The 24,688-nt window shown below is 34.6% G+C and overlaps 1 protein-coding gene across 5 annotated transcripts in view; it reads left to right on the top strand.

The window, feature by feature from the left end:
- The window catches only part of KDM4C (lysine demethylase 4C), a 247,789-nt gene that overhangs the window by 196,979 nt on the left and 26,122 nt on the right, over nucleotides 1-24,688 (top strand). For all 5 annotated transcript variants that reach the window (XM_053932680.1, XM_053932684.1, XM_053932682.1 and 2 more), the window contains 2 exons: nucleotides 17,553-17,738; nucleotides 24,019-24,189. In XM_053932680.1, coding sequence (XP_053788655.1) covers nucleotides 17,553-17,738; nucleotides 24,019-24,189 — 357 coding nt within the window. The remainder of the gene's footprint in view (nucleotides 1-17,552; nucleotides 17,739-24,018; nucleotides 24,190-24,688) is intronic.

The raw sequence follows: 24,688 nt of genomic DNA, 5'->3' as shown, positions 1-24,688 counted from the left end.
TTGTTACATGAAGGCCTGATTATTTTGCCTTACACATTAATAATAAGTGCTAATGCAGTGTCAGTATGAGCAGAAGAGACCTCATGAAATCTTGTCATTAAAATAATCTCTGTTGTGGTCAGCAGTCTGCCCTGATTAAGATCTTTCTGTCACGCCAAACTCAGCTGTCCTGTGTCAGGTTTCAGATGTCTTGGGTTTATTTAGTGAAAAACTCACATTGGAAAAGTCATGAGGCAGTGCAGACTCATGATGCCATGTTTCAAGAGTCACAGTTCACATGCCTGCTCTATCACTTCTTGCATTGCTAAAAGGCAGCAGCTGCTGTGTTGTTTGTTGTAATATCCAGGTGGGGTACATGTACTGCTTTCTTTGCCTGGGGTTTAATCAGTTAGCACCTAAGAACCTAAGCTGCACTTAGGGACCTCTCTTCTGCCTGCTGTATCTTCCAAAAGTTTTTACTAAAACATGTCTTTTCTTGAACAAATTCTTCTCTCTTAGCAAGTGAGCAGTCTGATTCCATTTCAATAAATGTCTGTGAGTGCTAAACTACGTATGAAGAGTTTTAATTGTAATTTCATAATGAGTGATAACTTCATTACTTCATAACTTCATAACTTCATAACATAATTTCATAATGAGCGGTATGTAATTTTATGCATTTCCTTCCCTGTACAGCTTGGAAAAATAAGAGAATAAAACTCCCCAAAGTATTTAAATTCTATAGTGCTCATTACTTCTGAGATTTATTTGTTTGTTTTTTCAGTGAGAAATTACTGTGTCTTAATTTCTTCTGTAAAAGTTACATGCAGTTGTACTGGATGTATTTGCTACATGTTAGTTTTTTCTCACGTTTGCCGAATTGAAAAATCTGCAAAAATTAATATGGAGAAAATGTACCTAATCGTGGACAAGCTGTATCATTTGTCTCCAGCAAGCAGAAGGAGCAGAAATAATGCCCAGCTAATGCAAGATGAATCATATTTATTCTAAACTCAATGTTTCTACATTTAATGTTTCTAAATTTAAATGGCTCTTGTGAGAGCAATAAAAAATTACATACTGTCATGTTTTCACTAATGGGAACCACAATAAGTACATTATTACCCTTTTTGAGTCTCTGTCTTTGTGCTCCTCTGAAAGGTCATGGAAAGACTATTAGAATTATGAACAATCTTGACCATACAAAGAAATTACTTAAACACTGAGAACAGACTTTATTAAATAGTACTGAACTTTGCATAAACATAGAACACACATACCTCTCCCCACCACCAATATTTTCTAATTATTGACTGCTTATTGTACTAGGCAGAATTTTATTGCTTGCTTTTGGTTACTGTATTGTATATCAATTTAAGTGAGAGAACTTGGTTAGATATTTACCATCACTTTAGTAGTCTTGGTAGTCACTGAATATAGAGCTTCAATACATTATATTTTCATACATCCTATTACTTATTCTACCATCTTTCGAGGGGCTCAGGGGTGTTAGAAGGTCAATTGTGAAAAACCCAACTGAAGACAAAGAAGCTACTCAAACTGTTAATTTGTAAATAAAGAGTAGATACAAGATTGTTATACATACACAATGGAAATGACATGCTAGCCATGGTAGTGGAAGTGGATTTCCAAGAAGCTTCAACTGGTTTTGTGTAACTTATCACCAGGATCCCAGAATGCACTTTCTAGAACAAAAACCAAAATTTCAATTATTTTGTTCAAAACAGATGTTTGCCCTATTTGCTGATAATTAAACTCATCTCCACTTAACTGTCATTGTTTTTCAGCTCTAGATCACACAATTCTTTATATCCAGTATCTCCAGGGTAAAGGGATGTAGAGGAAATTTACAAGAGTTAGCACTTTTATTGAACATTAACATAAAGAAGTATAGGATTGCTATTTTAAAGAATGAATGATGAGAAATACAATTTTTTTTTAATTTCACATTAGGAGAAAGCAGCTTTACTTTTCATTTAATTGGTTATGTTCTTTGCCTTTTTCTGACTTAGTGATGAATGTCTCTGAGAACTTAGTGTGATCTGCTAACTTCTACTATGTTTCTCTGGATAAACTTCCTTGAAGTTTAAACTGGCTGTTAATCATAAATTAAAAATATGAGTAAAGTAATGAGGTAAAATGACAGAAATAGAAAACCCCACAGTATTTCAGAATGAAGCTGTGAAAGCAATAAAACATGGACTTCAAATCCTAAATGTAACAAAGATTCTATATCCTTTTCCTTTCTCAGCTTTCCTTTGTTCTTCTAGAATTAGTTCTGTAAAAAGTTTAAACCCACCTTTTTAAATGCATGATTACCAAATGTGACCTCCTCAATGCTGAAGCTGCTATTTTTAGATGAAATTAAAAATGAAAGGTGAATTATTGTTACAAAGATTTATGTCAACCCCATTAGCATGGGGTGGGCAAATACCAGTTTTATCATCTACAGACTTAACTGATATACAGGACTTCAAAGAAATCAGTTTTCCTTCCAGAGATCTCTTTGTCTTTTCTGTGGAATCCAGATGCTCAGTATTGCCTCCTGTATGATCTCAGGCTACAGTGAGCTGTCTCAGAAGTGAGTCCTAAGTGTCCTCTCAGGCACTGTTCTGAGGGTGTTGAGCCAGGCACATGCTATATGAAGGTTTATACTGTGTGTGCTCCCCCCACCAGAATCACAGGGCTTTATTAGTCTGTGTTGGTTTTGCATGGCTTGATTTTTTGATGAGGAGGGAAGAAACCAGCCATGGAAGTGATTTTTCTGTGGCAAGCTGCTAGAAGCTTCCTCCCTGCCTGGCAAAATCAGTTATGGGCTGGCTCTGAAAATAGGCATGCTCCTAAGCCAATTAAGAGATGTTTGTAACGCCTCTGTGATGACATATTTAAGAAAAGAAAAAATGCATGCAACTCTCTTTCTTTTGAAGGGTGGGGAGGCAGCTGCCAAGGGGCCATTCTCGTACAGCCGCTGGGGGCTGTCCCAGCATGGTCGCCGGGGGCCATCACTGCACCAAGAGTGCCACTGGGGCCGGAAGTGGCCCTGCCATCTCAGTATGGTTTGCAGTGAACTTTGCCTGTTAGCTGCTTATAGCCAGCTGTGCTGTGAACAGAAGGGCAGAAGTGGCAGCAGCATCTTTTGGTTTTGGTGGCCTGCTTGAAAAGAGGCTCTGAATGGATTCACTGCTACGGTGGCTGGCACTGCTCGGTGCCGGTGGGGAACCATGTAGCCAACAGAGAGAAGCATGGTGAGCAATTCCTCAGTGCGGGGCTCAGACAGGATCGACCTTCCAGCACTGCAAAACTCTATAAAAACTTCTCAGTTGATAGAACTTGAGAACAATTGAACTTAGGGACAACATTTCTCTCCCGAGTCAGAAAAAAGGAAAAGGTGAAAACACACGGGAGAACAACATAGCGACACTAAGGTCTGTGAAAAGGAGGGAGGGGGAGTAGGAGGTGCTCCAGGCATAGGAACTGAGATTCTTCTGCAAGCCGTGGTGAGGACTATAATGCAACAAACTATTTCCCTATAATTCTTGAAGTGCGTGGGGGGATGTAGACATCTGCTCGTATCCTGTTAGAAAGGGTGGTCATGCTGGAACATGTGGATGCTGAAAAGATCAATTTAGTGGGAAACTTGAACAGAGAGAGAAGACCCTTGCTTCCACAGATAGAGAAGGAGGATCCTTGCTTCCAAACTAGAACAGCTCATCCTTAAAAGATTACACCCGATGAACTAATTACCCACAGAAACAGTTGTGGGAAGACTGCTTTGCCCATGGGAGGGACTCACATTACAGCAGATTGGGTGGGACTGCTACTCGTGAACATTAGGACCATGTTGGAGAAATTCACAGAGAACTGTCTCCCGTGGGAAGGATCCCATGGCATAGCAAAAGAGGCTCCTTTCCCTAAGTGAACTGAAGGAAGATTTTCAGAAGTGACAAACTGACTAAAAACCCTGATTTTTGTCTCCCTGCACTGTAAATGGGAAGGGAAAAAGTGCTGAGGGGGGCAAGGGGAAAGATGTTCTAAATATTTATTTTAATTCTTATTATCCTCTTTTAATTCTGTTAATATTTTTTTTTTCTTTATACCTTCTAAGTTTTGAGCCTGTTTTGCCCTTAATGTTTTTTTCTCCTAATGCTTATCTCAACCTGTTATCCTTTTAATTTTTCTTTCCCCCTCCTCTGCTCAACTATAGCAGAAGATAATGAGGGAATGATTTTTTGTGGGTGCCTAACTTCTAGCCAGTGTCAAACCACGACATAGCCGTAGTGTTTCACAAACTTGTGGAAATAAGTTTATCAATGATTCACAGTTACACATAAAGTTTGAATATCACGAGTACCTCCATATCACTGTATTAACTGTTCTGTACTGTGATACTTCAGGCATCCAAATACCCCTGTCTTTTTTCTCTAGTCTTGAGTCACTACGTTGTATTTAGCAAATTGACAGTGTATGAGGTGAAAGCTTCTCTGTGCTGTATCCATTCCTGAATAAACATTTAAAATGTGTTTAGGGATGAAACATAGTATACTGGGTCAATCTGGGGTTATTTAGGAGCTGAAACAAGTAAGTTGTGCTTTGAAATATTATACATGTCTGCTCTAAAAATTTATCAAGTTGCTTAGACAAATGAATGGCATATTAAAATTCGTGTTTGTTGTTCGTCAGATTCTAGTTTATTAAAGGTTTTAGCTGAATTTTGGACAAGTGATAAAAAATATTTTCTATGATAGACAACTTTTCAGAAGTTCACCAATTACTTGTCAGGGCTATGTTTGCAAATTGTTGTTGTATTTCTTTCTGGAAATATCAGCTATTGCTTTTTATATGACATGTCTTCAGATTGAGAGGTGTAATTCCTTCCTTCACCTGACTTCTGTAATGTATTATGCCAGTAAGACACAGTGAGGCATCTTTTAGTGGTCCATTAACTAAGGAGTTGGTTGCACTCTATGGAGAGAAAGAGTATCTTCCAGAAGTCTTAACTAGTCAAAAAGAAGTTTAGAAAATGGGTGTCAAAAGTCAGGCTATATGCTACATGTTCTTCCTATTCTGTGATTTTTGAAATATTGTACTTTCACACTTTTCTACATATTGTTGCTGATAGCCTTTGGTAGGGAATTTTTTAAAATTACCTTTAAAATTAGGTCTGTACTTAGGAGTTTGTTTCCCCATGAATGAGTCCTGCATTAATGAAAATGTTTGTGATACAAATGCAGAAGGAAAGAAGCTCTCCAGATTGGATAACTGGGCCAGTGGACCAGGCTAGTACTTATTAATTTAATGAAGTACTCTTTGCTGTGGTAAATGGATTATGCTTTTTGGGAGAGAAAAGTGTACAGCCAGATAGCAAAAATGAGAAAACAGATATTTTAAAATTGAACAAAATAGTTTGCATACTAAATGGGTCCACTTAGACCAAGTAGATGAGTCAGTAAACACACTGAACAGGTAATCAACTTATAAAAATTATCTTTCTGCAATGCAGTTTTATTGGACTGGGTGTCATAGTGGAAGAGAGATCAGCTTGCCCTTTAATAACAGTCATTGCTAAATACTCACACTAAACAAATCAATTCCATGTCCATCAAGGATACAAAGTATTTCTCAGAGCAGGAAATTGTAGAATGAAAAACATTGAAGATAAAGATATGAGGAAAAGTCTAACTTCCTTCAAACCTAATCACTGCATCTGAAAAGCTAGTTAAAGGACAAGACATACTGAATAAATTACAAATATAAACATTAGACATACATGTTTCTGTATGAAGCAAAATTTGAATTGTGTACAGGAAATAGCAGTACAAAATGTAATGAAATGTTATCCATAGGGGATATCCCTGTTGGAAATACCGAAGACACACATTTATTTTTGTTCAGGTTCTCTTAGAACTGCATTGTTTCACTTTTTTATTTACTTTTAGAATGAGAAATACATTTGAATTATTTGATACATTCAAATAAATAGTAGTCAAAGCCTATTTATATAAGGAATTAGAGCTGATACTGCAGAAAGTCAGTAATTGCAGACCTTTGTAATGTTTTTTCATTATTCTGATATAAAAGAAGTCTGTGTTCGTACATATATTTCCATGCATTTCATTATTTGTCACGAGATTCCCTGTGAGCTTCTCACTGAAGTTTGACATGTACATACCAGGTATTTTTGAGTTTCCTAGGGGTTTTATACAGTATTAGGCTGCATTTCTAGGTGTAACCATAGAGTGATCCATGTTCAAAGCAGCAGGAGGAAGCCCATCTTTGTCTGAATTTGTCAGAGTCATATTCTTAGGAGGCACTGGAACATTAGAATGTCCTTTAAGCCATTTCCCTTATAATGTCTTGGGCTCCAATAGCATCTATGGCAATAAGACACTGTATTAAATAAATATATATTTAATCTATTGTATTCTGTAACTTGGATGTGTATGGTGGAGTTTCTGAAGCATGTTTGAAAAATATCTATAATCTGAGTACTTAGGAGAAAAATAATTTAAATCTGGATGTGTTTGATGCAGTAATAAAACCCAGTGTTGATTCTCGGAAAACTGTGGAGATAAAATCAAAATCAGTTAAAAACATCTGCTAGTTTGGCTAGTGTTGGGGTGTATATTTTCTAATGAACAAAAAAATGCATTATGTGTGAAATTTAGCTTAACTGGTAATAATTTATATAAAAAGGTGCGTTCTTTTCCCATTTCCTCCCTTTCCACCTTTCTCCTCTTTCCCATCATTTTATCCCCCTTCTTCTATTACCCTACTTTTATCCTCCTTCTGCATTGTCTTCCTTCCTTTCCTCCACCTTTTCACTCAGCTTTACCCCTGCCTTTCCCCCCTTCCCCTCTTCACCCCTTCTTCTCTCTCTCTCTCTCTTTCTCTCTCTGCTTTTTTTCTATAAACATTAACAATTCTCCATCTCTTCCCATGTCTGAGCAAGATAAATGAACTAATTTAAAATATCTTCCATGCCTCATCTGTCTACTCCAGAAGCTGTCAATGAGCTCGGATTGGGAGCTTTCATGCCAATAGTCTTCAGTAAGCAGTTGTAATATTTTGAAATAAGAATGTTGTTTCCATGGCAAACTTGAAACACTTTGCAGCTATGCTGACATGCACATACTTTCGGGTTTATACAAGAAGGATGATACTTTCTTAACCAAAGAAAGTATATGATACTTTCTTAACCAAAAGATCATTTGCATACATGTCCATAATAAAGATATCATACTGTTCTTTTATTGTTTTAATTGCTTGAAGAAAGTAACAGAAAAAAAAAAAGATGGAGGGGGGAAACAATTTTAAATATAATGCTTCTGCATTTTTGCCAATAATTATTTTAACCAGTAAGTGTATTAACAACTAATATGTTTCAGTTTAGAGAGAATAATGATTTGTTGAATTTTTATAATGGCTAAATACTCTAAGGCAAGACTCACCCTCTTGTGCATCTGATTCTTCTGAATATTTACTTAGTGAAGTTAGTACAGAACTTAGACATGAAGGAAACATTTAGAAATAGCTTTCTGTTTCTTGGACACTACAACTGATTCATTTTAGATTGTAGAATTTTTATAAACTTCTTATACTTAATACATTTTAATATGTCTTAAAAAATACCATACATTTTCTGTGCTGCCTTATCACTTTTGTCTGTTCAAATTTTCTGATTAGCTAAAATGTTAACATCATCTCAGCTGAAAAACAGGTTTTGACTTTTTGGTAAAAGCTTCAGAAATAATATTTTCTTTGTGAGCTGTAGAGTCCCTCAAGCTTTTTAGGACCAAAAAGTAAACTTTCTGTTATACAGTGCATCTTAAACTTATGTGTGCCTTGGCCCCATCCTCAGGCAAAAAAACCCCAAACAACAAGAATGAAAAAAAGAAGCCCAGAAGCCCACACCAAACAAAAATTACCCCATACAGCTATAACTCTGAAATAACCCTCTATTCCAAGTTTTGACTTATTTGGTTGTTTGCATGCTATTTCTAGTACCTGGAAATGGCACATCTCACATTTGCTCGATTTACTGTGGGGATGACAGGTATTTCATGGCCAGTAACTTAAGTACACTAAATGTTTTTACTTATCCTAATTTTCTAGTAGTGTATTCTGTCCACAGCAGCTTCCCTTAAACAGAGAACAACTTGACAAGCAGCTGTGGCCTCATTCAGTGTGCTTCACAAGCACAATATTTTCCTTCCCAGAGGCAAAGTGCATTCACCTACATAATTGGCCATGACCCCTTCTCACCCAGAGGACATATACTGAAGTCCATTCCTGTCTTCTAATCTTTTAAGATGCAAAGCAGCACATTACTGTCATGGTTGTAGGTAGAAGGAATTTTGACATGTGTGCTTTTATTGTCATCAGAGGTTTCTTTTTGAGCCTGACAAAGATTCTTGGTTTTGAGCATTGAAACCTGTGTATCTTAAATTCTGTACAATTGTCTCTTTAGTAATACTGGGTTTTTTTGGTGTCTGTATGGAAATACATTTTTAGTTTATGGATATTACTATACTGACTTGCCATTCTCAAAAGGATAGTTTATTAGATGGTGGTATCTTTATTTTGATAAAAGCTATCTTTGCATTTCTTCATTTCATAAATTCTTTTTGGCATATTGTTAAGAATATAATCCTTTCAATGCTGCATCTTGGTGGCCTAATTGCTATCTTACTAGAATGGCAAATTTCTTTGTGTCTGTATGTGTTTTTATGAAGTACCATAATGCAATCATTAAAAAATAAACTATGTAAAAACAGTGCTGATTTCTGTATTATGTATAAATAATGATATTATTCAGAGCAATACTTTGCATTAAATGGCAGCTCATGAAGAATTGGAGGCTGAAATGGCCATTAAAGGCTCTTAAAGTTCTCTGTTTATTGTCTGTTAAAGACTCTTCTGAGTTGGCAAATTCTAGATGTCTTCTCTAAGTACTTTGTGTAGCCATGCTCTATTTTATGGGGAATCTCTTTCTTTTGAAATTGAATAATACTGAATAAGTCTGCCACTGGAATTTAGCTTGATTGGCTTTGCAGGAAAACCAATGGAGATCATGATGGAGAAGTTAAGCATGCATCAACAGTGTGCCCTTGCAGCAGGGGATAGACTGCATCCGGGCCATGATTTGTAATAGTGTAGCCATGAGGCCCAGGGTATTGGTCCATCCTTCCCTTATTTGACTTTTGTTAAGACATCACCTGGTCTGCCTTTTATTGACATATGGGAGAAAGTCCAATGAGAGGTCACTGAGATGGTCAGGTCTGGAGCACAGAATGTGTACAGAGGGACTGAAGAAACTGGGTGTGTTCAACCTGGAAAAGAGACACCTTTTTGCAAAGATTTCACTGCTGTTTATACTGAGGTAACCAGAGGATACAGACAGGAGAGAGAGAGAGAGAGATGTGTGTTGGAAGTACATGTGGTGGTAGGCAAAGAACACAAATCAGAACATGGTAAATTCCAGTGTTGTGAAATTCCAGTGTTGTAAAAAATTATTATCAGCTTTTTACTATGAAAGCTGATAGTTGAACAGGTGCCCAGAAAGGTTGAGGGATCATTGTATTTGTAGATGTTCAGAAGTCAGCTGGATGGGCCTTATGCAACCTGATTAAGGTCTGCCTTGTAAGTGTTCTACATGAGCTCTGGAGGTCCCCACCAACCTCCATTATTCTTTGGAATAGCTTTTCCCTTGTTTTGTGCAGTTGTTTTGTCTCTCTGCCACACACCGGGGTTTAGAAGTGTGTGACTGAATGACTGGAGTGCAGAAAAAACCTGGACTTGACTATTGCCTTAAATTCCAGTAATGCCTATAGGAATCAGCTGGAAAAAGTGCAGTTAAACTATAATACTGGGGATGCCTGGAGGCTGTAGCAGTGAGGCAGGGAAATTATGCCTCATCACCTTTTCAACCTAAATGGCATTTCACAGCTTGTCAGATATTTTAGCCTTAGTATAAATGGCAAATCTGTTCAAACTGGTCTATGCAAATCGGAAGGAAAGTTTTAATAAAAAGGCTTTCTTCCTGAAGAATAAAGAAAAGGAGATTTTTTCAACCTCCTATATTAATCTGCTTGAAATTTTGCCCTTCCAATACTAGCATCAATCATTTCTTGTTCAGTTCAGGATGCCTGAGAGATGCACGGAATACAGGCACAGTGCTTCTAAAAAAAAGATATTTTTAATCCTGTGTGTTTGTTATAGTACAGTCTGGAGGATAAAAGGTGAAAATTGTGAGAAAAAAACCACAAGATCTGCAACATTTCAAACCTACAGGGGAAGAAACATTGTCTGGAAAAAAGATTTGGTTTGTCTCTAATAAAAATATGTGTAAAAAATACATGACTATGTAAAAACTACAATTAAGATAAAATCTTGAGAGTCTCCTTATAAACTTTGGGCTCACAGTGACATATTACTTATTTCTGAGAGCAGGTGGATATGAAGAAGATAAAAGAAGAGTTAGGATGACTAAATTCTCAGTGTCACCTGATGTATATGAATCTGGAAGAAAGGGGTTTATTCTTGTATTCAGTGAATATGTGCTAGCAGAATATTCCCTATGTATATAGGGATTCTTCTTTTTAAAAAAGATGTTGGTGATTGAATGTTTTCTATTTAGTACTTGTAAATAAAACTGAGGAGATAGTAGAGATATGTTTATATGGTATTTTCATCAGTAGATCTCTATGGTAGGATTAGAGACATCTCAAGTACTTTCAGAGTATCTCTGACAGTGTAGAGTGCTAATATTACTGCTCTAGCCTGAAAAAAGTAAGAACTTAATGGTAGTGCTTGGTGTTGGAATCTTCAAGAATACTGAAAATAAATATGCAGCAGTTTATTTCTCAAGATATGGCATAGTCATAGATATGGTCATTATGAGATCACAGCTGAAGCTCTAACAAGGCCTTTTATTTCCTACCTATTGCCTCACAACACTTGTTTTACCAGTGACTGAGACTGCGTAGTGTATCACAGAAGTACAAACCCTTTCATGTATTTTCAAAATAAGTACTTCTTCACCAAGTGTTTTGTTTTCTTTGATCCTTTTTCTTTTTTAACCTATCATTTAATGACTTTCAATCACACAATCCATGCTTCAGGAGAAATCAGATTTTTCTTACCTCTGCACTGTATTTTTGTCTTCCCTTTCCTGTTAATTAAAAGCTATTATTACCTTAACAGTTTAGTTGAAATAATTGATGGATATAGTATTTATGTGTGATTTTGGCAAGTCCTGGTAGTTTTTTACCAGCTCTTAAAGTTGTATTTTAAATCAGTATGTATATCTGGCATGACTTCAATATCTTTTCATGTTTAATTCCAAATTAAACAATTTATAAGTTCATTCATTGAGAGTAGACCCAAAACTACATTATCACAGAGTTATTAGAGAATAGGATTACTGTCTCTAATTGCTGCTGATGCATAAGTGTTATGTTTATGTTTCTGCTGAAATTTATAGCTAAAAGAATTTTGCCTACATCTAGATAATGCCTGCCATCTTTAATTTGCCATAGCCCCATACTATAGGCAGACTTACTGAATAGTAAGAAATCACAAATTGTTTTCCACAGGCTCTAGGGCTTTTCCCCTCAGGTACCGGTTGTTATGTTTGAAATACCAGAGGGATGCAAAATAATCTCTTGGTACTTTCTCTAACAACATTCCTAACAACATTCTCTAACAACATCCCATTAATTTTATAGAATTGCCTGAACATGCTGAACAATGAAGTAGAATATATCATCTAACAAACTCTTTCTTCACATGTTCTGATGCTGTCAGTTTCATAGCTCAAATACTCATCTTGGTTTAAATTAATCAGGAATAAAGGGAAACATAAAATGCAAAAGCAGTAATGAGTTTGTTTCCATAGAAACATACCATGCTCTCTGCCAAAATTAAGTGCTGACTTTGTATTCTAAAAGATAGTTCTGCAGACATGTGCTCACTGATCTGCAGATACTGTGTCAAATGTCTTCATCATATTCATCTTCTGACTGTGCAACACATCGTTAACAAATCTTTGTGCCAGTACCTTGCTGACAACACTTACTGTAATCTTTGTCACTTTTATTCCATGTTCTGGCTTTGGAATGGAGAAGGAAAAGATTAGTTTCACTGTGCATTTTATATTATAAGTCTCAGGTTATAATTGATAACAGTTGATAACAAGCTGATAAGCTTGTGAACATCCTTCTGCCAATATTTTCTGTAAGATCTTTGCTGTATTAAAAATCTACATGTATCTGTGAGTACTATTGCTTACAGTAGGGCTGACTTTTCATATCTAGGGTGTGGTTTTACATAATAACAATTTTGCTTGTCTGGATGTAAATTTTGTAATGTAAATTTGGAAGCAAAATAGATTCATTACAAAATGGAGATATGATAAAGCAGACATTATAGAAAAAAAAAACAGAGGTGATATTTCATCAATTTTCTTAATTTTACAGTGGTGCCTCTGTCTTAGTATTTCAAATGATACATAGAAGGCAAAAAAACAGCAAATATATAAAAGAGGGTGAGAATATACAAATCAGTTACTTACTAGTAGTTACTAACCACCTGCAGCAGCAGCAGCAACAGAGCTCTTATGGAATCTTTTTTAGTAATATTTGAAAATCTAGTAATTTTTTGAGGCTCTCTTGAAATAGCTTCTTTTTGTAGTATTTAATGTTTTACTATAGTGAACTCCTTCGCTTAAGTAATTTTGATTGCCAAGACATGGAGATAATTTTGGGGAGAAATTAATACTGAAAGTTGTTTCCTAAAATTTATCCCTGGCTTTTTGCTGTGACCTCAGCTTGTGCTTATTTTCATAAATCCTTCCATCAGAAAACACCGCTTCTGTGATTAATTCATGATCCTTTTAGGGACTGGAATTTTATTTGCAAATACCACTCCTTTTGAGGGAAGCAATTTCTAAATATTTAAATAAGGATGCATAAAAATTATTATAAAAGTTACCAGTAAGCTGGTGGTTGCAAAATGCTGACATCCGGTTTCCTCAAATTCATTCTTTAAAATCCATTCTGTTTATAGATTTGCAGACTGTTAACATTAAAGAGCTATTCCGTGATGATGAAATTCATTTGAAGCAGAATATTTTTCTTTGCGGAGCAAAAAGAGGTCATTTCACAATCTAGAAGATTGCAGTGCATTCTTCTGTCCTATATTCTTAAATCTCCAGTTATATAAACAATTTTATTTATTCTCCAATTCATTTTACATCTGGATCTCTGATTAAGATTGATCCTCAACTACTTTCCCCTCGGTCTCTGCTTTGCACTAATATCTAGCAATCATTAAATCAAAATGACATTTTTCCTAGCTGTCTAGATTTGCTTTAGCTGGTAGGAACAGCTGTAGTTTCAAGCTACTGAAAAACTGTCATTTAGGCATTGAATTAGCATTATTGTATTTTAGAAAATGTGTTCATGGTATGTCAAGTTTGTTTGTTTCAGAAGTAGCAAACTTACATACCTAAATACAAGGTTAGCTCTGACAGAGAGGTGTTTAGACCTTTTGTTTTGAAGGAATAGTTTGGGATTGGTTCCATTCTATATGATTCCTTCATTTTACAAACTTACGAAAGTCAGAATTCAGGGAAGAGGTGGGGGAGGGTGAAAGCTCAGTCTTCACAGTCAGTAATTCCCTTTCTTCTATTGAGATTCTGATGCCTTTTTTCTTTGGTGAGTTTCAGTGGGGTTGTTTTAGTTCTTTGTTTTTTGTACATTTACATCATACTCCATTTTTTATTCATGTATCACCATACTGTAATAGATAATATTAATATATGAAAAAAGTTTAAAAAAATATTTAAATTCATGTGTTGTAAAACCCCAAGTGAGAGTATGAGAAGTACATTATTTTTCATAAGCGAGGGAGGGAAAGAATTGCTGGTATAGGCCAGACATAGCACAGTTCAGTTTACTACTTACAGCTAATACACAATTTAGTATATAGTTCAGCTAATGTTCCAAAAGTCTATGCAAAACAGATTTTTTATAGCTTGCTCTGCTTTTGGCTTATGTGTTCTGATTTTATTTATCAATTAAAATGGATTGAGTATTTGATGTATAGTTTCAAATATGAAGGGGCTTTTTCACTTACATCTGAATGGGGGACCATGTTGCCTTAATACAGTTATGCAAGCTGTAGTTTGCTTGAACACTGGAATTTTATGTGTACTTTTCAAAATTCGTGCCTCAGTTTGAGAGTCATTGTAAAGCTGAGATACATCTGCACAGTGTAATGTTTGTACAAAGGACACAGCATCTTACATAAAACAAGAAACATATATCTTTATTTGCAAATCTTGATTATTTTCCTGCATTCTTGAAAGAAGAATGGTTTTCATAGTTTTTCTGGTATTCCTTAAGCACAGAGAGAAATAGGAGGTCTTTTTGATTTTCCTGCATTTTTCCACATGGATTTAATCCTTTTGATACCTGAAAGAGTGTATGATTGTAGCACAAAAGATTAATGTGGGTTTGGAGTTAACTGAGGTAGCAATTGCCCTCCTTTTATTTGCCAGTGAGGTAGATTTATTACATGGTTAAAATGTGAATTTTTTCACTTTCATCACTCAAACTTAGGTCTGCATTCACAGAAACACTTATGACCAAGCAGTGTTCCTTTTATATAAAAGTAAATTTAAAGCAACTTTACCCTTCATCCAAATTACACAAATTTTGCACCAACATGACTGAAATAAGAATACAGTCAATAGTAATTGGACAGCTTGGTTTTTAATAATTATTTTAATAATTATTTTGTATTTTAATAATTGTTTTCAGTACTTTCAAGTTGAAACTCTGAAAAGCATTGAGAAATGTTTTCTCATACTATACCAGTTTGTCAGACATGTTCTCATTAAGTTCTCTTACAGGGAGGGATGAAGTTTTACTCTAATTTCTAAGGATTGGCTATGGCTATGCCATTTAATATGTTGCATTTTCAGTTTTCCTGATTACATTTCCAGTTTCCCTTTCAGCATTTCTTGCTGTCTTGTGTAATACAGCTTTTAATTTTCACAGCTTTTCTACTTCTGGAAGGTAATAAACCTTAAAATATTAATTTAGAAGAGCAATTGTATGTATATAGAGCTGTAAGTTCATCATTTTTCTGAAGCTTTACTCACATAGTACAGTTTCAGATTTTTGCATCTCCCAAGGTTTTATAATACTTTATTAAGATACAGGAGAAACTTACAACCACATTGTAACGTTTACATATTTGCTCCCTTGTGCATGTGCAACCAATAATTTAAGGGGGACCAGCATTTCCTGCTGTGATGTTACAATTTCTTCGGTTAATGTTAGTTAAGCTGTACTTTACTTTATTCCTTTTCCTCATTCTTTACATTTTGTTTGAACTGCATTTTTGGGGTGTTTACTTCAGAACACATGTGGGATTTTTTTTTGGCTTTGGGGTATTTTGTTTGGTTTTGTGGTTGTTTGGGGTTGTGGTTGGTTGTTTTTTCTTTGTTTTGGGTTTTTGTAATATTCATAAGTGCTTTGGTCTTCTTCCATTAATCTGATTCCTGACTTTGTGTATATCTGTATGAAAAAACATTCAAGAGGAGCTCTGTTATTTATATGAACTCAGTATCTAGGTATTACACATACTAGATATCAATTGTATTTTCTATCTGGATGTTCCACTTAGTAGGTTCTGAATACGTATATATAAAAGAAATCTCTAAGCTCCCTTGGAAAACAGTTACTGCACTTACATGAAAATGACCTCATGCACATGAATACAAACATGCAACAAGATGTCAACCCATGAGCAAAGTTTCTAAACATTTCTTTTAATGGCAAATTGTCTTTACCTCTTACTAGTCTTTAAACCTGATGGTGCTACAGTAGAGCTGAATTCAGGTCCTTTGAGTGAATAATAGCTAATTTTTTTCCCTATGTTCAGATGCTAGGCATTACTTTTAATTTCTGCTTGTGCAAAGCCATGCAGGCAGTTCACTTTCAAAGGGTGAACATGAGGGCAGAACTTGAAGAGTATTTCACATTCAGGGTGATACAGGAACTAGGACCAGTGAGCTTGACAAGGCTAGCCCTTACCAAAAGTATTATTTCTTTCACAAACCACATGCCAGAAGCCATTGAAACTATTTAAGTACTGATTTATACAATAAAATTTCTTCTGGTTTTATGCAGAATAAGAAAATCAAGGAACAATGGAGAATAAAGTTCTTTGGTCACCTCTGAATAAGAATTAGATGTGAGTTAACAGTAAATGCTTTGTATTATTAATCATGCAGCAAAAACATACCAAAATTATTTTTACTTATGTTCTCAACATAAGTAAACATAGTGTGTTTAACAATTTGGTGGGCAGCAAATTTAGAAGAAGTGGAAGTAAGCAATATTTCAAGAGTATGTTTTATTGAATTTGTTGTTTTGTGTCATTGCATAAAATCTGTTTATAGTAGCTGAGATAATTTCATGATCGTCAATAACATTTGTATTTTTGTTAGCTGTGATGAGAGCTATCAAAGGATAAGTCTCATACGTGATATAAAACAGTTGTCCGTAGAAGTTACTGAAATAATTATTCTATCTAGCATGCTTGTTAATAATGTCTTATGGTGGCAGAGTACAGTTCGTTCTAGTACTGTCTTTTTTAGTATATTAGAACTTACTCCCCAGACGTAGTTAATGTAGTCTATATCCCTTTGTCTTCTTTTCCTATTGGCTCATTTCTTGTGCCACTTAAGAAATAGTGACATTATTTTCTTGTGGTCTTCATTTTGGCAAAAGGGAAAAAAAACCCAAACAGTGTGTCTTGATACCAGTAAGGCTGTTGACATGATGTTTGAATATATGCCATGAGGACATATAGCCTACTGTATTGACATTATGTTAAATACTCAACCAATGAAAACCAGGCTAAAAAATAAAAATGGTCTTAGGAACAGCCTTCAGCTGTACAATTATGCAAAGGCTTGAGATAAAGAAAATGTCTCTAACTTAGAGGAGATTTACCCACTGTACCAGGCTATCTGAGAATGTTGTAGAAATTGTTTCCTGAATGTGTTAGATTAGCCATTTTACAAAGACATATATATTTAGTCCAGATTCATAGTAGGGAGCTAAGTCAAATGATATATGGAAGTCCTGTTTAGCTCGACATTTCAGTCGGACCTATTCTCTTTATTTTTGAGTCTTGCTGTTGTTTTTGGTCAAATCATGTAGAGGGTTTTTGATTTACCAATTTTAGGAGTAGGTTAATTTTCCGAGTATGGAATTTAAAATTAAACTTTAAAATATCTGTCTATCTATCTAATTGCTTGCTATAGCATTGGAACACATTTATATAAAAAGGCAAAAATGCTATGTATTAATTATATTACTAAGTTGACTTGTAATTAATAACTGCTGTTCCTTTCACTGTGCATAATTGCAAGATAAAAAAATGTAATTATTGGATCAGTAATACCTTTTGGTCTTTGAGTTATGTGCAGGAATCATTGAAGTACAGAAAATATTCTGTTTATTTTGCTCCTACAGAAATGTATTTTCTGCAGGCAGAGAGTTAAGAAAATCTCTGGTGCCTGCATTCAGTGTTCATATGGACGCTGCCCAGCATCTTTCCATGTTACCTGTGCCCATGCTGCAGGAGTGCTGATGGAACCTGATGACTGGCCATATGTTGTCTACATCACATGTTTCAGGCACAAGATCAACCAAAATGTGGTAAGGAATGTTTTCTTATTTGTTAAAGAATGGAATCGCAGAATTAAAATACGTTTCCAGAGAAGGTGGAGAAGAGGGTCCACACTATGTATTTTCATAATTCTGTCTACGATATTTTCATGCATACCAATCTTTTACAGTTTGAAGGTTTTTCCTTATGCTGTTACCTGGGAGAAGTGATACCTGATATGCTTAACACGTTTTTTAATTTAAAGTCCTTATTGAGTATATTGTTTTGACTGCCAGAACAAATCTCTGAGTTCTCTGTTTTGTTAACCTGAAGTGTATTACAAATACCAAGATCACAATGTCTTGCAAATACTCACAGATCCTGTGAGATAATGGATGTGGTGTATATGTAAAATCTTTGTTCTGCAGCCAAAGAGTCTCTTGAAAATACTCAATTATAATTATTCTGTCATCTGGCAAAGCAACACTGGCATACCATGAAAATTCATGTTACAACTGCCTTTTTATTTCTATTCTGTGCTGAGGAAGAGCCTTTAATTTTAGATGAGACACAATCAAGAATTATTTTAATGTCTTTTACTTGAATAAATGCTTACTATCTCAGCTAAGAGAGAACTTCTTCTATTCATCTTGGGCTTTTAAAGCTGTATTTTCCTTCCTTCCAAACCGGAAGGATTTAACATAGTCTTATTAAGGAAAGAGCTTGGTAAGTCAGTCAGGTTGCATTTTTTTCTCCTTTATGCATTAGAAATTAAAGTCATAAACCCAGGTAATGTGTGTATCATAGATGTTGATCTTTTAAGACCTTGTCAGTGAATCCTTGGTCTTCATGACAAGACTTAACAAGACTACTAAGAGTAGTCTTGTACTAAAGTGTACTAAATTATAATGCCTCCTAACTAGAGTAATCAGTCCTGAGTGTTCAAGCTGCGGGTGATTTTTTAGAAGGGAGACATATTGTTTATCCCTGTTTAAAATTTCCATAGGCTTGTTATTTTTTATAATATTTTTGTTTTCCTAAATGAATGAACATGTTAAACCAGCACACTTCATGTGGTTTTAATTTCTTGCAAACATTTCCCAAGAAAATGAATTTGGTGTGGAAAACAAACAAACATAAATTTCTGTCTGCACAGGCAACTTAAAATACTGTCCTTGGGATTTTTTCGAAAACAATAACATTGGTTGAAAATTACTGGATTAAATTCCTGGCCAGTAAAAATGGGCAAACATTTCCGTAATGTTCTCTAGTATATTTTTGAGGCAAGTCTTTATAGGTAGGGGGATTTGCACTACTCCCATATATTCCATGCTTTCTTAGTGATTTTCTTGACCTATATTAGGTAGTGTAGAAGAAAAGAAACCCCATCAACTATTGAAAAAAACAGGATTTTGTGTGGCTATTATGTAAGAAGATGTGTGAAGAACATAGAAACTGTCTTGAAATGAGACTATTACATCCTTTCCTGAAACTCAGCACTAACTTTTTTTAAAATATTCACTATTATTACCTTCCCCCTCCCCCCCACCCCCGCTCAGCTAAAAGTCAGGTTTGCAGAAGAGAAATTAAAGTTATGCTTTTGTGTTTTTAATTGGGCCAAAATTTGGAAAGAGCAGATATTTTGTTAAATAATTTTTTCTGTAAAATTCTGATCTTACTCCTGAGACAAAGGAGATTGCCATATGTTTTTAAATGCTTGAGTTTATACTCTGTCTTTTGGATAATTAATCTAATCACATCTTTAAGCCTTCGGAAGTTTTCTCACCATTGGTTTTCTTGTTATGCTTTTCTTAGCTGTTACTTCATGCAGAAATAACATTGCTCTTCACCATTACGCATAACAATGTATCCTACTTCTAATCAACTTTTCTTTTTTGCCTGTTGTTTCAGTTTCCATGCTTAGAAGTAGAACAGGAAATCATGCAGACTGAAATATTATACTCACTTAGTTAATGTTTTATAGGAGTCAGATTATCTTGTCAATATGAAAAAATTTCTTCTGGTATTTAGCAGAAAACATTATTCATAAAGCAAGGACACTAATATTTCTTCTAATTTCAAGAAAAAATTAATTTTTTCCTGATTTTTAATTAATATAGACTGTAAATATTGTATCTAAATGCTATCTTTGACTATCTTTTTACTGACTTGGTGTTTGCTGCTTTCTTCAAGTTTAAAAAAAAAATCAAACCCCAAAAACTCAACAATCAAAGAATGACTTCTGGGCACTAGGAAAAATTGTGACATATATCTATAGTGATATTTTAATAAGTAAATCAATGAGGGTGTTCAACAAAAAAGGCCTACCTAAACAGATAAATGTGTATTATTACTATTATTACCATATCTCTTCATCCCACGCAAGGGTTTATTGTAGTGAGGAAGTAGACTATGCATCCAGCAAATTCATGCCTGTGAATTCAAGCAAAATTTTTCAACATACATTCATAAGCCTTTTTCACTGAGAGTCAGGTTCTGTATTGTCTTCAGTATTTTAGAGTGCCTTTTTGTTGTCAGACGTTGAAAACACTAGTGGGGTCATCTGAAGAAAAACCATCAAAGAGAAAATCAAAAGGGAAAGCAATAATCCGTGAATTAATCTGATGCTGCCAAATTAAGTAAATACAAAAATCTAAGAACTGGGTTTTTTAAATGTTGATATTTGAAATGATTTTTCAAAAATATGTTTCCATGTTCATGGACTCAAAACTAAGCCTACCTCTTATATTTGCTGAAGGTAGAGCTTTAGAAATAACACAAAAAATTGCTACCAGAACAATTTTTCTGTATGGAGTGTTTCAGGTTATTGCTGTCATTGCTTATGTTATTTTTTATGTAAATTGGACTGTCAATATGCAAGGAAGGCTTTGTGATTTGCTACTTACAGGTTGTGGTGTGAATTTTTTTTCCTTTTTTCTCCTTGACTGTGCTTGTCTCTGAGCATGAAACATATCCCTCACACATTTTTGTCATCAAAACTGCAAGAACATGTAGAAGTACAGTTGAGAATAGGTGCTGCAGATGGATGTGTTTTGATTAAAAGAACTCATTCATACACAAGAAAATGAGGAAAAGGAGTTGTATGCAACTGTTCTAACACAAAAAAAAAAATCAACCCAACCCCAAAAGATCCATATAAGCCCTGCAGATCAGAGAAAGCCAGCTGGAGACAAACCTGTACTCACAGCTATTTCCTATGGAAATCGCAAACAAAAGTAGCCTCAGTAACATTTGAAAGAATAACAATCTTTAGAAGAGGCAAAGACAGGAGACGCAAATACCTGCTGTTACTGGTTTTGGGGCTACTTAAAATTGCCTTCTACTATTATCAGCCAGTTCTTAACCTCTGTAGCAAGCAGGGAATGAAGGAATGCTGTCGAATGGAAGCTGTAGATCCTTTTTCTGTTGAATACCTTAATGATGGAGTGTCATTATTTGCCACTGTCTGCTGACTACTGCCAGCCCCCGAACATCTCAGAAAGACTAAGCCATGCCTTCAGAATGACATGTTATTCAAAAATAATGAGCTTGATTATTTTTGAAATGTCATGCATAATTTCTATGCTGAAATTGGAATTCCAAGAAGTAAATGATGACGTGAGATTTAAGTTCCGGTATGGAATAACTCTCAGATCTTTTAGGGTCCCCCATCAAAAACTGTAGCCTTAGAAAGTTTCTAGATATTTAGATGTACATCAGATGCCTACTTCATGAGGTTATTATGAATTCATATTCACGTAATTTATGTATTCAAGGTTTTTTGTTTCCAGCCATATAGAAAATGAAGGAGAAAGTAATTTTCCCTTTTATATTTTGAAGTTTGCACACAGAAGGGGAGATTATCTTACTTTATATCTAGTTGTTTTCTATATTTCTGCCACTTAGTTCATTCTTGGCTAAAATTAAGGAAAATCATGCTTTTAAACTACAGTTTTCAGTTAAAGCTGTTTCTTTAATCTTATAGACTCCCTTACATAATAGCTATCCTTTCTGATGAAAAATTACATTCTTAACGTCAATACAGTGTTAAGATTTTCTATCAGGAAATGTTTTCTGGGACATGCAATCAGTTACAGACTATACTTGTGAATATGTTTTTCTGAGAAATAAATTAAGAATCCTATGAAGATAATATACTAAAAAAAAAAATTCCTTGAGCTAGAATGTTTTTCTGGGTTTTATTACTTTTCCTAATGAGAAATGGCATTCCTTCTCTTAAAATTTTATCATTAAATGAATCTGCATTGTCTCTTAAAATATTGTAATTTTCTCTCCATCTTCTCTGAAGAGTTACATCTTCTTTCACAGAAGATTTAAACCTTTTAATAGAGCAATATCTCCTTGGGTTTATGTAGTGTAATACTTTTCCTATTCTCTCATAGAAATAAATCAATTAATAGTCTCTAATTTACATGTGATCCACCCCTGCCCCCACCAAAAGCTGAATAGATAAAATAAAAAAATTGAAAGATAAATAACCATGTATGTTTACATATGTTTCAAGATGGGATAAAACATGCTTACGGACCTTTTAGTGCTCCTATGATAATATCAGTTAATTGCTATTTATGTAGTTAATTTTTATACTTAGTCTATCTATAGACAGCTAAATTGAGGAAGAAATTATTTTATTATACATATAATGGTTAAATAATACATGAATATGTTCAGAACATTATTTCTAGATACAGTTGGAAATGCTTTAGGAACCTCATTGAGTTTTACTATCTGAGGTGACCTCAGCTAAATTCTACAAATGTCTGTGACAGGCAGAGCTCTGACACATAGACCTATAGTGTACTGCCTATAAAAATGGCATAGTATATTTGTACTTGGTATGCCCTTAGTTTTTAGGAGCAGAGAGGTTTAAAAATTATAAATCCTTTAAATAGATCCAAGAAGAAAGCCCAATAGTGACAAGAAGTCAGTGCAAAAACAGAAGTCTTCAAGTTTAGGGTGGATTTTTCCTCTTACACCAAAGCATTCACTTTACTGCTAGTACTCGAAATCTAACTAAAAAAACCTGATGCTGTTCTTTATTCTCTTCAATTCTATTGATAAAAATCCTCCAGCTTTAGGATTTTCCAGATTTTCATGAGACAGTTTTAAGACTATTATATTGACTGAAGAATTTGCTGCCTTTGAAGGTTTCAAAAGCAGTGCTAGGAAATTTGATGATTGCTTTAGTGTGGACTGTGTATAAAATTATTCTTTTACAGTTTATATAAACATTTCTAATAAAAATATTTTATCCTTAGGTATTCCAGTGCACATACATCTTACATAACCAGAAATGTTCAACTCTTTAGGTGTAGCCAAACTCCCAATAGCTCCCCTTTGTATAATAACAATAGACCTTTGTGAGATATTGAATAGTTAAGCTCATAGGAAAGAAGTGCCTTCTATTTTACTTGGATGAGAAGATACTGATTTTATATTTTCTGGTGAAGAAGGTTGCTTTTAAAGTGAGAGGTTCACAGGGTTCAACAGTAGTTGGGGGCTGAGCTGTAACAGTTGACTGCATGGTGTGAGCTTCTTAATGATCACCTTCCTACAAGGTTCCCTTTTTTTTTATATATTTATAGAATTCATCAATTAGTTATTGATGTAGAATTTTTGCATAGTTTAAGAATGCTGCTAGTCTTCTGATTGATATAATTAGCACTGGAGAATTATAAGTGAAAAGTGAAAAAAAATATTGTTACTGATATACTATGCAAATAACTGATGAAGAATGGCCAGTGCTGTTTGAAGCTTTAAAGCAAAAGCTCTGCACAATGGGGGTTAAAAGTTCCTCACATACACTGCTGTAGATAGCTCTGGCAAGAGCTGGATATGCGTTTAGTTATTGCATCTCACTGGGCAACATTTCATTCTAATTATGTGGAATCATACAGAAATCCAGTACTTCAAATTCTCATAATTTAAAAATAATCACAACCATACTCTTGGTTCTTTTCCTGAAGACACCTGATGTCTTCAGGAAAATTCTACAAATTATCCTGCACACAAAAATAACAAATTTTCTAATTATATATTATTAATGCAATGCAGAATAGTTTTAAGGCATCAGTTGCAGAAATATGCTTTGATGTAGTATTCTTCAGATGTCATTTGTTTTCCTACAAAGTGGAGAAATTTTGTAAGTGAAAGAAATTATCTTAACATGATTGAATTAAATTAATTTAATTTGAAGTTTTTATCTTGAGTGCTCAGCTGTTATCAACCCTGTTTTTACATCAATAAAATATTTATGAGTAAGCTGGTATTTTAAATTTATTTTTCTTTTAAATTCTTCTTTTTTTCAAGAGAGCTAAAGTATGTGGGAAGGCCATTACAGTTGGGCAGACTGTCATCACAAAACATAGAAATACACGATACTATAGTTGCAGAGTCATAGGAGTGACATCTCAGCTTTTCTATGAAGTCATGTTTGATGATGGCTCCTTCAGTCTGGATACTTTTCCTGAAGACATTGTAGTAAGTACTTTCTCAGATTCCTATTCATTCTGGTTTGTTTTCTTGATTTTTTGTTTTGGGGTGGTTTTTTGTGGCATTTGATTGGTTTTCTTTTTTAAATTAGAGAGTTGGAATCTCTTGAACTAATTCTTATGAATTTGAGGACATAACATTTTAGTATTTAGTTCATGTTTGTTGCTTTAACTGCTGAGAATGATTATTTTCTAATGGGCTTCCAAACTTTGGTTGTTCTAATTAGTCTTTGCCATTTGACCAAATGAATCAAGAGTAATCTTAGAAAATATTTTAATTAAATAAGAAATACATATTTAATAAAGAATATGAAAGAGGGAATTCCATATATCCTTCTATGTCACTTAGAGATAACTTGTAAAAATTCCTTGCAGAATAGAAAACTTCTGCTGTAATATGAAGAACAGCTCTCAAGAATCTGTTCTAACAACTTATTTACTCTTCCTGATATTTAGTTTGTGAGATTAGTTTAGTAAGGATAAAAATC

This window comes from Vidua chalybeata, chromosome Z, assembly GCF_026979565.1.
Source record: "Vidua chalybeata isolate OUT-0048 chromosome Z, bVidCha1 merged haplotype, whole genome shotgun sequence".
Classification (NCBI taxonomy): Eukaryota; Metazoa; Chordata; class Aves; order Passeriformes; family Viduidae; genus Vidua; species Vidua chalybeata.
Note: the sequence above shows the minus strand (reverse complement) of the source record. Positions and strands in the feature narration are given on the sequence as shown.